We start from the raw sequence: 15,694 nt of genomic DNA, 5'->3' as shown, positions 1-15,694 counted from the left end.
GAGAACCCATTCCCCTTTAATCAAGAGCAGCTGGGACCAACACTGCACAAGAGACGGAAAAGCGTTTTACTCGGAGGTACTTCCCGTGACTGCATTTCTGAAACAAGCACTAAAGGAACAGTCGCTGTTTTTCCAGTAACTCTAAAATGTGTCACTATGATTTCACTTCCCAAAACTCCAACAAAATAATCCCTCAACCTATATCAAGCCCAAAGGAAACCCACCAGGGGCCGGAGCTGGGACCTACAGAACTGTGGTCTTGTAGTGAGGGGCTGGATCATTGAGTCCAAGCCCTCTGCCAAAGCAAGCACCCTACCACAGGTGGCACAGGTTGGTAGGCCTCTAAACATGGCTTGAATATCCCCATAGAAGGAGACACCACAGCCTCTCTGAGCAGCCTGCTCCAGTGCTCCATCACCCTTAGTGCGAAGGCGTTTTCTTCCCCCCAAGGCATCCTGGCTAGCAAAACAAAGTATCTGCTCCTATAATTCACAACTGCTGCATAGGAAAAGCTATAGCCAACGTAACAGGATATAACAATTTAGAAGCATACGTTGTTTTATGTTTGATTTCCCAGACACACCTTGGAAGAAGCCAGTGATGGGTTTGCAACCTGTTCTCCTCCACCCATGCACACCAACACTCCTTCTTTAAACCTGAATTATTACAGGATGCTTCTACCTACCTTCCGCAGCAGTGATGGAGAGTGCCTCATTAAGTATAGAAAAGCAGCCTGCAGCCTGTTTTAACCTCTGTTGTCTCGGAAACAGCCCTATTTGAAACAACAGGTAAATAGACTTTGCACGTTGTATACGGCAAGTAAACATTTGCTATTCATTTTACCCATTCACCCAGAATGTTTAAATTTCCAGCCACATATTTTTATGCAGTAAAACACATTGCTTCCTCTAGTATAAGGCAGTTCTTTCTCATTATTTGCAGTGTAATACCCTGTGGGCACAGTGCAGTCTGGGCTCTGGCTGCCGGCAGCTCACGGGGCTGAGGTGGGAGGCAGGACCTGCACAGCACTCCACAAGTCCTGCTCAGGAGCTGCAGTTTCTCCTGGCACTGAATAATGTACGGTAAGGGGGGGGGGAAAGGCCAACCAAAGCTTCAACCAAAGCTTCAGTACTAATACACTTACCTACAAAAGTAGTTCAGGTTTGAGGCAACATTACATTTCTGGGTAACACACATGATTTAGTGGGCATTGTGGTGATGGGTTGAACTGTTGGACTAGACGACCTTAGCAGTCTTTTCCCACCTTAATGATTCTATACATATAAATAATTGGACAAAAATAATTAAAAAGTCATTATTATCAAGCTGTCGGGTTAGGAAATACCAGAATTAGTAGCAAATACCTACCACTGTACACAAGATAGTAGATACTATTTCATAGGAGACTTACAATAATGATATTACCGAAAAGAAACTACAACACCATAACGTCCATATCCAGAGAACAGAAACAAAAGCCGCACAAGTTTGTTTGCTTCTTTATTTAGAAGTAAAAGCGTGACATTTCTGTCTAGGAGCCACTAACATATGGTGTGGTATTTTCAAAGACAGACAGACTTTCTTAGCTTCCATATTCCTTCCTCTCACCCTGGAGCTCTGCACAAGCTCTTACACATCAGCTGATACATTTGTTCAAGGCAGCCGTTGCAGCTCAAGCTTTTCAGCCGACGGTGCTTCGAAGACATCGTCTTCAACGCTTTCTTCTATTGGCTTCATCTTTGCTGAAGTTCTCAGGTAGGGTGATGTCCGGCCTGGGCCTGCCACAGCGTCAAAGAAATTAGCAATTAATTTAATAACGCATACCAGCTTTTCATACCCATCTGTGACACAGAGTACAGACTCTGATGATCCTTTTCTAGTTCCCACATCCCATATAACTGAAGGTTTCTTTGTTATTTGGCCACAGGCATGAAGAAACCATAGGTGTGGGACAGCCAAGCTGACATGCACCAGGAACATCTTCAGGGCTCAGATCTCACAACCACTATAGACTTCAGTGCAAATCCTGATTGCATGAGATACACACCTCGCTGTCCTTGAGAACCATTTTCTCACTGTTAGACTTGATTCAGGCTAGTTTGTTTAGTAATGGGGATCAGTATATCAGTTTAAGAACCAATATACTTGGTTAGCAAAAGGAATCAATGAGTGCTAGTTCTCACCTGCATATGATTTACACATGGAAATTAAAGTACTAATAGCTATCACACAGTCATTGAGGGTTGCTCTCACTACATAAAAAAGGGCACACACAGCACAGTGCTCTGCTGAGGAGGCCAATGAGGAAGGACGTATTTCTGTAGAGCATTTCACACAAAGAACAAAACACTTTGCCACAGGCAAGACCAGCAAGTGTTACGGTATCGCATTTTTAAGTTACATTCCCACAAATGCTGTTTAGCTTTCTACAACTTTTATGTTAAAAATGTGTTAGTATTTTATTCTAGCACTCAAAATGCTATTTTATTGGCATGATAAAGGGTTACTCACACAGGCTTAAGAACTGGAATTGTTAATCACTCCCTTCTATACAGATGGGCTTCTGCAGCCCAAACACGTGATGAGCAAGTCAGTTAGTTATCCAAATCTACGGTTCAGCTGTAACACTGACTTTGTTGGGAGACCAACAGATCACACTCAAAGGTGAAAGGATGCCTGAAAATGCTGGATTACAGCTTCAGCTTCTATTGTTTTAGATTTAGTTTAGCTTACTGCAATTTTTAGAATGGTTTTGTTTCCAAGTGCTCACTTCTCTTCCGAAATCAGAAGGAAGAAGCTGTAACTGCTAAGCAGGGTTCTGATATCAGCTCTAATGCTCTTGTTTGATTCAACACCATGTCCTTATTTTCCACAACCATGAAACCCTGCCTGTTCATGCCTCCATCCAGTGCCAAACAGAAGTTGGAGACTGAACCAGACCTCAAATGCAGGCCTTCCATAAACGCTGCTACTGAACTCTCCTGAGGTACTGAAGTCAAACACCCATTAAAATGGTATTTTCCTGAGGGAACTGGGCTTGCTTAGCTTGGGGAAGAGAAAGATCTGGTGAGACCTCATTGTGGCCTTCCAACATTTGAAAGGAACGTACAACAGGAGGGGGTACAACTGTTTATAAGGGTGAACAGTGATAGGACAAGGGGAAATGGCTTTAAACTGAGATGGGAGGTTTAGGTTAGAGATTAGGAGGAAGTTTTTCCACACAAAGGGTGGTGACGCACTGGAACAGGTTGCCCAAGGGGGTTGTGGATGCCCCATCCCTGCAGGCATTCAAGGCCAGGCTGGATGTGGCTCTGGGCAGCCTGGTCTGGTGGTTGGTGACCCTGCACATAGCAGGGGGTTGAAAGTGGATGGTCACTGTGGTCCTTTTCAACCCAGGTCATTCTAAGAAAATACTCTAACTGTATCCTTACTAAGTATTACCAAGCAATAGGTTTTCTCAACAGAACCCAGTACTGAAATGTTTTTGAAGGACTGAAAGCCAGCTGTACTTCTGATCGAGTTTAACTACTTCTACTTACCTCATACACTGGAAGAAGAGATAAATCAATTTCATTTACTAACAAGTCACATACAGATGGATCACGTATGCCAAGCCCATGTACCATAATACACAAATTTTACTTTAATACCTTTTGGAGGACGCTTGCTGAGTTAATGTGATGTTATCAACAGAAAGCATCATGCTGCAAATGACTCACTCCGTAAGCACTACAGAACTCGTGTTGGTTATTTCCTTAATATAAAAGCAAACAGTTAGTTGGGTTTCTCAATTAATTAAATTCAAAACATAGTTTCGTTAGTAATTGTAGTTTGTGGCCAGATACTTAGAATTTTTCCACTGTTCCACTGCTAAGCACTTTGAAAATAGCCTTACATCAGTTTCTTTATGAAATGAGTCAAAGCTGGCAATCTTCAGAACAGCTAAAAAGCATAATTCATGTTAAGATTACACAAAATCCCCTGAATCCCCTGTGGTGCAAGTGGTAAAAGTGCCGCTCTGCTACACAGAGGCTCGAATCCCGGGGGGTTGGACTTGATGATCTCTAAGGTCCCTTCCAACCCGCACAAAACTATGAAACTATGAAACTATGAAAATAAATGTTCACATTTTAAAGAGCATGGAAATTAAGAGAATAAGACCTATTTTAGTTGTAGTAGTCAGACATCGTATCTGTAATGAGAAGCTTCTGTCCACACACTGATCATCCAGGAATGACAAGACAGAAATTGTGCAGAACTTCTGTACACTCATTTGTTGCTGCTTCTCCCAAAAGAAATACAGCTGTCATTTCCATATTGCTCCTCACTGAATATTCTGCTTGGGTTTTTTCGTTTGGTTGTTCTTAAGAAATTAGTGCACAACTGCAAGAGAATTCAGGGAACACAGCACTGGGGCTGTATGCCTCCGTATGCACCTCATACTGAGAATTAAAAAGCACACACGAAAAAAGACCGACTACACTGTGAAGAAGCCCTGAAGGTTTTTGAAAGTTGAACAGTGGGAAGGTAAACGGCAGCTTTTTGCTTCAGCTTTTCCTGCTATCTGAGAAAAAGTAAGTACATAGTAGCTATAAAACAAAGTCAGTACAGATCTTCAGACAGAGCTCACCTTGGTAGCAAACGCATCATTGGGCAACAGCATTACACGAGAGAAAAAACAAACTAACAAGTTATTGTGGCAAAAAGAAAGACTAAAGCGTTATGATTTAGTCAGACAAAACAATCTTTTATCAACTGCAGGAGTCAAAATTCCATATTGATCAAAACGCAAAGAAAAAGAACTGATAGTATTTCCTGAGGTGTACTTTATACTGCACTATGGGTAACCCCCCCTGCCTCCCCAGATGTAAGAGAAACGCACTCCAGAGTCTGCTGTCACACCTCTTGTTGCCAGTGGTGTGGTGGCAGTGCCGCAGCCAAATGTTGTTTTCAGAACATATAAGAAATTTCCATCTCTCTCTTGAGGAAAGCACACACCACACACCAGAAAAAATACGGTACACAAACCAGGAAACACACAACAGAAGAGTTTTTATCAAGTACTTGCTAAGAACGGATGCATCTCAGGAATTAATGTAATTACATCTGGAAATGCCAAGCGTTTAGATTGCTTTGTCCTGAAGCTGAAGTACTGGTGTAAGTGTTCTGCTTCTAGGTCTGAAAGAGAATTTGAAATCCAGCTAATTGTACAAATACACATTCACAATTTCTTTCAGGCTTCTGAGAGTGCCAGTTTGTTTAAGTGCCTTCTATGCAAAGGACCGGCTTCAGTGCACAGAGCTTTGCCTTGAAACAGGTGAAAAGCCAACTGAGAGCTTATAGGTAAAGATCAGAGAACAGACCAACACAGGAGACTTCACAGCAGGTATCTGCTGCCTGATCAAGAAGAGCAAGTAGATGGAAGCCTTCTTCAGATGGCTGGATGATGTCTCACAGTTGAAGGCCTGGGGTACTTGGGAGCTCTGACTACCCATGTCTGGTGGCAGGAGGGCCAAGCACAAGTAGGAGGTTTCTGGAGACAGTAGTAGACAGTTTTCTTGCAGGAGTGATCGATGAGCCGACTAGGGGAGGTGCTCTGCTGGACCTGTCACTGGCGAACAAGGAAGAACTCATCAGGGAGGTGAAGGCTGACAGTAACCTTGGTTGCATCTTCCAGAAGCTAGTGGATTTTAAGGTACTAAGAGAGACACGTGCAAGACAAACAGGAGAACTACAGCCCTAGACTGGAGGGCAGTGAACTGCATCTTAGTCAGGGATCTACTTGGCTGATACAATAGGGCCTGCAGGGACCCAACAACAGCTGGCTGGTCCTCAAGAACACCCACCTCAAAACACAAGGACAGTTCATTTCCAAGTGCAGAAAGTCGAGCAAGCGTGGCAGAGGGCTGTGGCTGAGGAACAGGAAAGTTCTGACAGAGCTCAGACATACATACAAGTGAGAGCAAGAATGAGCTCAGGAAGAATACAGAAACACAGCCCACACATGCAGGGATGGAACTGGGAAAGCCAAAGCTCAGCTGGACTTGGATCTAGTGAAAGACAAGAAGAAGAGCTCCTCCAAACACACTGGCAACAAAAGGAAGACCAGAAAGATTCCATAGCCTATATTCCTGGAAGCTGTGTCCAAACATATGAAGGGCAAGAACGCTGTTGGGAGATCACAGGATAGTGAACAGCAGTACAAAATCCAGCTGGCAGCTGGTTACCAGCAGCGTCCCTCACAGCTCAGTACCAAGGCACATAAACTTCAGCGTATCTTTATTAATTATTGGGATGATGGGACAGAGAGTACTCTTGCCAATTCATTCATGACAGCCTCATAAAGAGAGAAACCATATCCCAGAGGATAGAGCTGCCAGTCAGATGGGGGCTTTCAGAGGATGGACAAATGACATGAGCTTCAGAGTCAAATTCCTGCACCTGAGACACTACAAGGTAAATTACACCGTGGGCACTGACTGTAAAGCAGCTTTTTGGAAACAGACCTGGGGGTCTCAGTGGACACCAAACTGAAACTAAGTCAGCAGTGTGCCTCTGCAGTGAAGATCATTCATAAATTGTGCTGTATTAGCAAAAGCATGGCCAGCGTGTCAAAGAAAATGGTTATTCTCCTGGATCTGGAGTGCTGAGTCCAGTTTTGAGCTCTCCTGTACAAGAAAAACATGGACATACTGGAAAGAGTGCAGTGAAGATAACCAAGGTGGTCAGGCTGGAGCACATGGCATACACAGAGGCTGTGAGAACTGGGTGTGCTCAGCCTTACGAACAAAGGACTTGCAGAGAATCTTACTGTCGTCTCCATCTACCTAACAGAACAGTGAAAAGAAGACAGTCAGATTCTTCTCAGAGTCATGCATTAAAGAACAAGGGACAACAACCATAAGCTGCTAAGTAAAGGAAATGTTTTTCACCACGAGGTGGGAAAGTACTGGAATGGGTTGCTCAGGGAAGGTGTACAATGTTCAACCTCAAAAATATCTTAAGCTTGACCAAATACGGCCATAGGCAACCTGCTAGAGCTGACCTCACTTTGAGCACGGTGCTGGACTTGATCCAGAGGTCCCTTCCAACTCAACTGTACTGTGATTCTAAATGTTCTTTCAGGAAGCTGAGGAGAAACGAAGAAAATAACACTGGAGTTTTCACCAGCCCTTAACAACTATAGAGCAGCTGTCAACCTAGACATTCTAGCAGGGTGAAACACTAGCAGAGCTTTTGCTTCCATTTCTCTGGGAATGCAGACTAAATGTAAGGAGTGAAAACAGAAAGGCTCTCCAAGCCTGCAGGAGCTCTTGGGTGAGAGCTGTGAGGAACGCAATGGAACAATTACATGGTAAAGTACTTTTTTTTCCCCATTAACTTCAGCAGAGTTTAGCTACAATATATAGCTGCCAGCAATTCTTTTCCTCATACATCTAAATTCTAACTTGCCAAGAAAAAATATTCCCTGAATCAATGTAAATAGTACTATGTGACCTTTCATAATTGCTAAACAGCTTAAGGCAAATGAGACAATTGAGCATCTTCTGTTATGTTGTTGTTGCTGTTTTCAATAGCAGTTTTCTGAGCTCAGACTATTGTTGAGGTTTCGATTTGGGAAAATTAAAACAAACAGGAACAAAAGTTTGGAAAGAATTGTTTAAAAGGATTCCCTAAAGGAATAAATTCCAAGACTGGAAGCAAAACGTCAGACACTGCTTCCCTCACTCTGTCTGTCCTGTACTGATTCCATTACACGAAGCACAAGGAAGTAGAGCCTGACAGCACATCTGGAGATTTTCCAGGTGGCCTCAAAATTAGTTGTGCACCATCTCCTTCCAGACCCTGCCAACACAACCTGCCTCAGAGGAACTGCAGAGCACCCAGTCAATGAGGGTAAGTGTTTTGCAATTTCTACAAGCACCAATCACAGACCAAAGGAGATACTACTGTAACAGGCACTGTGCAGTCACATTGTTTCTCTCCATTGCTATAAACAATCCATATTATACCTATACATTCAGTTATACTACGAACAATTACAATACACATTGCTTTTTCCACTGTTTACATGAAGTAGCTTCAGTTAGCATACTAAGCTTGTGCATTTACAGATTCCCTTCCGTTAATTCCCTACACTTGGTTGGTTTACAGCATCATCTCATAAGCTACATTCTACTTCCACTAAAGACAACGTAAGTTCTACAACCATCTTTAGCGATCAACCAAGCTGCGTTCAAAACTGGTATGAACTATTTTTGAGCACTCACGAAGAGAAGATGAAGAGGAAGTCCCACGAAGAAACATCTGCAAGCCATCCTCACTGTCACTGGTACTGGCCATACTGTTCCTCATCTGCATCACAGAGAGCTGTGAGCAAAGACTTGGCTGTCGATCAATCTTTTTTGAGGCCTAAAAGATATACATATGTATATATTAAAAGGGATCAAGTAAATTAAAAATTAAAACAGAAAACAGCTATTTCTTCTGTAGTTGGCAGTTTGGTCTCAGCTGTGTCTTTGAATCAAGAAGCAGCAAAAGATTCTATGCAGTGTAAACTGATTTGATGCAGACACAAGACACCAGTAATATACTGGAATTAGAACATCAACAGCCATGAATTATTCACTTTTAATTCTTCTTTGTACCAACTTTTCAGGTATTTCCCTACAGACAAATTTCTTTTTATTGCTTGGCAGTTCATCACTCAGGTATATTCTGCAATCATGCTGAGCTTTTATGACATTTTATCTTATTAACCGGCTCTTGATTGTGATAAAAACAAATAAAATGCATTGTGTGACTATGCAAAGATTTTCCATCTACTTGAGTACTCTTTCTGAGATGTCCTGCGTCACATTCATATGAAACAATACATTGTATTTCATTAGGTAGTATAAAGAATAAGAAAGATAAGCATACCTGGAAGGTACAATGTGCATGACAAATGCATCATACATAACTCAATTCTACTGAGCTTCAACAGTCAAGAATTAAGCCCAGGGGGGTTGTGGAGTCTCCTTCTCTGGAGATATTCAAGACCTGCCTGGACGCCTACCTGTGCAACCTGGTGTAGGGAACCTGCTTTGGCAGGGAAGTTGGACTCGATGATCTCTAGAGGTCCCTTTCAACCCCTACAATTCTGTGATTCTGTGATTTCATGTAGAATGATTGTTTCCTGAAGTCTTAGTGATGCAACAGTTAAAACAGTCTTTCATGTGACTACTTTCACTAAAATTAAAGAGTTGCTGCAAACTGAAGTTAAAGTGAAAATAGCATTTAATGAAGAAATACACATAAGACTGTGAAGCCAAATATCTGTATTTGGTGTTAGCTATTCTAAATGACTTGTGAATGAAATATATATTCAGTGTATAAATAACTCAAAACTACTCTTAGCTGGAATAAAGTTAAAAGGAACTTCTCTGTTCAAACTGACACACCTGCATGTTATGAAGCCATATTTGAACCCCATAGGGATAAACACAGACAGTGTAAACGAAGAATGTAAAAGTCCCTTTCAGCCCTGATCCCACCCAGCCCAACAGGTTGGGAATCCATTTGATTTTCCAGGCTCTGCAGATACAACTGAACACCAATCAAAAGAAGCATTTTGAGTAGTGAAGACTGCCATGTGACGACAGCAATACCTGCACTTGCAGCGCAACACAAGGATTTAATATTTGGAAGGTATGATAAGGATCTTTCACTTCAAATCATCAAATTAAAATATTACACTGAGTATTCCATGTGGTATTATTTATCAATAAATACTATTGCTGCAGTTCTGTCATGCCAGAATGCAACTCATAGTGCACAAAGGAAGCATGATGCTACATGCCTGTTCCAGATGCCATACTCCAGAAATGATTTACTGTCTACACAAGTGTTTTTGTTTTTTAATACAGTACATCTCTCTCCTGTTTTCTTGCCATCTTCTCACCATCCCCCCTCCAAAACGAGTTAGCCCCATATTTTATAAGGTGTACTTTATAGATGGTACTTTCCTGCTAAAGCACTTATCTTCTTGCATTAGTAAGACTTACATCCTCAATGATCAATGAAAACAAGGATCTGAAATAGTTTTGAGGGTTTAATTGTAAGACAGGGTAGCCCTCAGTTTCACTGATCAGTGTAATCCTGTATGTCCTTAACCAGAAGGCAGAACAAGCAGTGCTTTAACACTCCCTTATTTTTCTCTTTCTAGAGCCTACTGAGAATTGAGAAAAATTTCAGTGTCTAATTAATCACAAATACATTACAAAATATATCAGCAGGCTTTGTATATAAAGTAGCAGTGGCAGCCACTCCTTTTGGATCTTTTCCCAGTAAATTCATAACTTTGCAGAAATAACTGCTTAACATACATTTGTATGTGGGCAATCTGATAAGGATTTTTGCTTTGGGTAAGTGCAAATTAAGTCAGTAAATACAGAATGTGGAAACACTGTATTGTAAATATTCCAAGCTTTTTGTAAACGATGGTGAAAGTTCTTCAAATAAATTATGCATGAGAATCCTACAGCCACTACATAAGTAATAAAAAAAACCCACTATCAGCAGCCAAGTGGCATCCCTGACAAACACTGAAAAGCCCTGTAACTAAGGAAGGAGACAAAAGGAAAGTAAGATAATCAATATATCCACAACTACAAACAGGCCACTTACCATGACACCTAAAACACATTTCCGCTATGTTCAAAGAAGAATGAGTTAGTCAGAGTCCTTAGCAAAGGTATTTTAAAGTTGAAGCAACGATGCATTTACTTGTGTGTAAGTTCCAAAATGAAACTGCAGTTGCTTACCTTGTCATTTAAGGTTGGGTCATTCAGCGAATAGAGTTTATTTGTAATATCTTTACCAATAAGATACTTAAAGATCTCATAAAGAAATGGCTCAGTTTCCAGAAAGTATGTCAGTCTTTCCCTGGACCAGCAAAGGAACTTGCAATTATCATCTGCAATAATGGTGACCTGAGAAAACACACACAGAATTAGCCCTTTTCTTTTGCTTGCAAATAAGTGCTACCATCTTATTTGCACCTCTAGTTAAAATAAATTTAAAGCCAAATAACTTTTTGGTATCCCTTAGAAAATTGTATTTACCAATTTAAATCTTCTCAGATGGTTATCACCATCAGTTTTTATCTGATAAACAGACCACTTTGTTTTTCAAGAAATCTGGTGGGAGATAAAACAAAGAGGAAATCCCCCAGAAGTTCCAAAACAGCAAACATTTATGTTAGAATAGATAAACATATAGTCAGTCCTGTGCTGATGACACATCCCAACAGGCCTGCATACTACCTGGTTTTACCTCATATGACTGCGACCAAGTAGGAAGAACTGGTACAAGCCAAAGGTTTCCATGGAAGAGTTTAAAAAACAGATGCAGTAAAAAGCAAAACCAAAACATCATGCCTTTTTCTCTTCCACCTCAGGCCTCTGCATCTCACAAGCACTACCTCCTTGCATTTGGACCAGGGACTCATTGGTTTAAGCAAGGACAATTCCGCTGCAACCAAATGAGGAAGGCATTAGCACCTACAAATTCCTGGTCAGACTTGTCCAGCTGTGCCAGCGGAGGGCAGTGGCAGACAGAAATCAGCTCTGGGATGTTGCAACAGCATGCTTTGCAAAAGGAATTAAGAAGAATTTATGAAGACAAAGTGTCCTATCAGAAACTACCTTTATCTAACATACACATATATACATATATAAACACACACACATATACATAAAGCCTAAGATAAAATGGAAAACTGCCACATATACTTGGGTTTTAACTTCACAGTCTATGACAGAGGAATATGAACTTGGGAAGAACTTGGAGGCATCACCAGCAGATGGAGTCCCTAGGACGAAATATCCATCCTGTGTTGATGGTGCTGCCAAGAACGTTTGTGTGTCACAGCAAACTGCAAGCAAACCTCACAAGTGAAGGATGCACAAAGCACCAAGTCTGCAATAATTTTTCAGGCAGGCACAACTAGGAGCTCAAGTCTTTTCCCTTCAGCAGAACTGATTCATATCTGGTAATTTATGGGAGAAATAGATGGTACCAAGAGGGGTACAGCACTGCCAGACACCTTGCTGCCATGAAATGAATATGTCCTGACAACCATCTCCCTTTGGCGCTAAGCCTAGTGCTTGACTGGAACGTGTTACATCAATCACTGATTTTAGATGCTGCCCTACTCTTCCTCCCTCTTCCTCTGTTACAATATCAGCAGGGTCATATCCAGCCCAGCCACAGGCAGTCAATTCTACACACACAGTTGAAGAATAGCAAGAGGTAAACAGTGATTTCATTCTATGTAAAAATAAAAACAACCTCTTATCTTTATCAGAAGCTATTCTATAATATGTTCATTAACGTTCTAGTATAATTAGAATGCTAGAGATATATACCCTTATTGTTCTACCACTAAGCTACATATTCTTGTTGTTCCCCTAGGAATATTTTAATTCAAACAGCTCTTTCAATTCACGCTGTTTTAACAACTTTCAAATGATTAGTTCCTGCACTTTTTTTTAATCTTTGATTTTAGTAATAAATTTAGTAACTACATTATAATGTAATTGATTTTCCAATTCTGTTTTTGAACTAGCGACGAGACTGCTCATGTCATCATTGTCCTTGGAGGTGTTCAAGACCAGGTTGGACGGGGCCCTGGGCAACCTGATCTAGTAAAGGTGTATGTTTGGTGGCCCTGCCAGGCAGGGGGGTTGGAACTACATGATCCTTGAGGTCCCTTCCAACCCGGGTCATTCTGTGATCACTCACCTCAGCAAAACTCTCACCTATAAATTAGTTGTCTCAAATAATCTTCCAGCACAAAACATGCTTGCAAACAGTAAAATGAAAGACAGTAACAGGAAAAGACAGACTGCTCAGTAAACACCATAATAATACTGTTTTGCAGCATTTCATTTTAAAAGTAACTCTTGGCATGGTCTGGCATCAGACACCAGTATTAGAAAGCAAAATTACTCAAACCAAATAGTTCAGTATTCCCTAAAATTATATTTGGGGTTTGTTGTTGTCGCCAAGTTTGTTTATTTGTTTTCCTTGACTTTTTGTGTGTTGCGTTTGGGTTTTGCCTCCTGTAGGTTATTAGTACTTTCTTTTAATCGTCCCATTAGTTCACATCTGGCGACATTTAAGCCAAAACGTACCTGGAATTTTTCACCCCGGTTCATCTGAGTCGATCGAAATTCAGGTGAATCTATAAAGGCACAGGGGTAAATATTATGCAGAAAATGTCCTCGATAAGAAACCTTCATTCTGGAAATAAAAAAGTATGAAACATCATTTCAAAACCAATGGAGGATGACTTATTTTATCTAAATTTGAATACGATTACTGACAATGGTAATGCAGAAGGCAACAGACAGTATAACATGTACAAATATGTACATCTTCTGGGGTTGGAATCAACCTACTTTCTGCCTGAAACTCCACCAAATCCAAATGTAAGTTTAACAGCCAATTCTGGATGCCTGATGTGGTGTGCAGCCCCAAAACACAACTGTCAGAACGGAAAAAGGTCTGGTGTGTGATGCTCTAGATCCCAATCAGAATCAGGCTTCCTTCAGATAATTAGCTTCAGGAATGAGCTACTAATGATGAAACCTGATGTCAGCACTCCCATTAACAGAGACTGCTTAGAATTCTGGGCATAACTTAACGAGAACCTCAAGATCGCAGCCTGGATGTGGCAATTTATTTTACCCTTTCTCATTTGGGTCTGCCAGCTATATCTGGGGCAATGCACCTTCCCCTTTCTGTCTGCATGTATAAGTGCAATGAACCAATTTTAACAGGCCTCTTGGTTTAAAGCCTAATGGATGGTTATTTTCTCCTTCCCTCATGCACAATATATTTTAACCTTAAAACCTGAGAATGCACTGAGGAAAAGTCTCAGACACCTAAAACCAGAACAAACTTCTTGTTTGTTCTGGAAGACTGTGTTATAAGAACGTAATAACCATTAAAATCAATACGGCTGCACACACACAAAGGCAGAATGTATTTGCACTAAGAAACATTACAGTCATTTTAAAAGAGTACCAAAAATAGCACACTGATGTGTACTACATGGCGGCAGACCATAACATGCAACAAACAGTATCGTTAAAAAAAAACTTAACTCAAATATCCACCAACTTTCTCATGAATTCAACTACCATGAAACACATAAGAAGCTTTATAGCACTTACTTCCCCTTCAGCAGGATGCTTAGCCTGTCATCAACTGATGTTTTATCCTCTGCAGCGTAAGCTTGACCTGTCTTCAAAGTCTGAATGTTGCAGAATTGCCCAGTTAATCTCTGGAATAGCTCTGGAGGCACATGGAGTGGTTCAAACATTCTCTTGTACAGGCTGCTGAGCTCCTTCTCTATCTTGATCTAGAATGCAAACACCAAAGATATTAATACAAAGAGACAGTCTAGCCAAGAAAGGCTAATATTGCATGCATGCTTTAGCTGCTAGATCTGAGTAACATCTTTGTATTCCTTATGTTTAGACAAGAAAAGAACTGGTAAATGTGACAATCTATCCACAGTGCTGCCTATCTGACAGGGTGACCAAAACCTTAGCTAGACTAGCAACTCCAGCAAGTTGGTGCTTTAGGAATAACCATTTCATATAAAAAGTATGGTAAATCAGGTGCATGGAATCTTTTGAGACTTCGTCTGATCTAGCAGTGCATAGAACTTACACCAGAATTACACATATAATGAGATTGCCTACACTTTCCACACCATGCCCACGACTCATTTTGGTCATCTCTTGGGCTTTCCTGGGAATCTTTTATCCCTTGGCTTCCATCTTGGCTTACCTGCAGCAGAAAAGAAGAACTACAAGTCCTAAAAAACAAACCCATCATTACAACACACGTGTGTTGAGGGAAAAAAATACTACTGCCAGCTGAACATCCCTCATCTATGAGCCCACTCAAATTCACGCAGCAGCGGTGAGGGAAAGGAAGCTGGCTGAAATACCAAGCCTGGAGATCCTTCCTGGATGAAAGCAGCAGGGAATAGGACAGAGCCCTGGCCTTCCCTAAAGCAGAGGCTGCTTGAACAAACAAATTAGAAAGAAGCACCAGATTATGAATAGATAAATAGAACAACAACAACAAAAAAGGAAAACCAAGAGAAAAAAAAAAAGGAGAAAATAAGTTAGCACTTCAACAAATGAGAATATTCCATATTTACACATCTTCTAATTAAAAATAATAATAATTAAAAAATTATTATTATTCTTATTTCCATATTAAAAATAGGGAAGAATAAAGTAATACAGAAGGCCAGGAGTCAATTTTCAGCTCATGGTAGCAGAGCAGACTGAAAAATTTCTAGAGTAGGATGCAGTCCAAAAAGGACCAAGATTGTTCCTGGACTCACAATGAATTCTAACTCTGAAGTACATATAATTTCTCCCCCAGAAAACTATTTCAGGGCAAAAAAAAAATTAGTCTTAAGCCCTAAGAGATTTATATTTCACGTTAAAAACTCTCCCTGTTCTGGTGGAATTACATATGAGTGCTGAACAGTAAATCAAAATTCATGACACTTAACCTTTATTTACATTTAGAACAAATTGAGTTGAAGGAGAAGCTTTACAGATTTATGGAACCATATTTGAAGTATATCACTCATTGCCTCAGCTACTGGATGCCACTCATC

General features: G+C 40.8%; 1 protein-coding gene across 6 annotated transcripts in view; it reads right to left on the bottom strand.

Annotated features, from left to right (window-relative positions):
* Positions 1-1,487: 1,487 nt before the first annotated feature.
* POPDC1 (popeye domain cAMP effector 1) overlaps positions 1,488-15,694 on the bottom strand; it is a 41,460-nt gene continuing 27,253 nt past the window's right edge. For 5 of the 6 annotated variants that reach the window (XM_085543684.1, XM_085543683.1, XM_015858697.2 and 2 more), the window contains 5 exons: positions 14,223-14,410; positions 13,179-13,287; positions 10,806-10,973; positions 8,271-8,412; positions 1,488-1,778 (listed from right to left, as the gene is read on the bottom strand). In XM_085543684.1, coding sequence (XP_085399810.1) covers positions 1,654-1,778; positions 8,271-8,412; positions 10,806-10,973; positions 13,179-13,287; positions 14,223-14,410 — 732 coding nt within the window. In that variant the 3' untranslated portion in view covers positions 1,488-1,653. Of the gene's footprint in view, positions 1,779-3,650; positions 3,755-8,270; positions 8,413-10,805; positions 10,974-13,178; positions 13,288-14,222; positions 14,411-15,694 lie in introns of all 6 variants that reach the window. The other variant, XM_015858698.2, reaches the window with a different exon arrangement.

Source organism: Coturnix japonica, chromosome 3 (genome assembly GCF_054131305.1).
Source record: "Coturnix japonica strain WE chromosome 3, WE-NBRP24, whole genome shotgun sequence".
Classification (NCBI taxonomy): domain Eukaryota; kingdom Metazoa; phylum Chordata; class Aves; order Galliformes; family Phasianidae; genus Coturnix; species Coturnix japonica.
The sequence above is the reverse complement of the archived record's forward strand: the minus strand, read 5'-3'. Positions and strand labels throughout refer to the sequence as shown.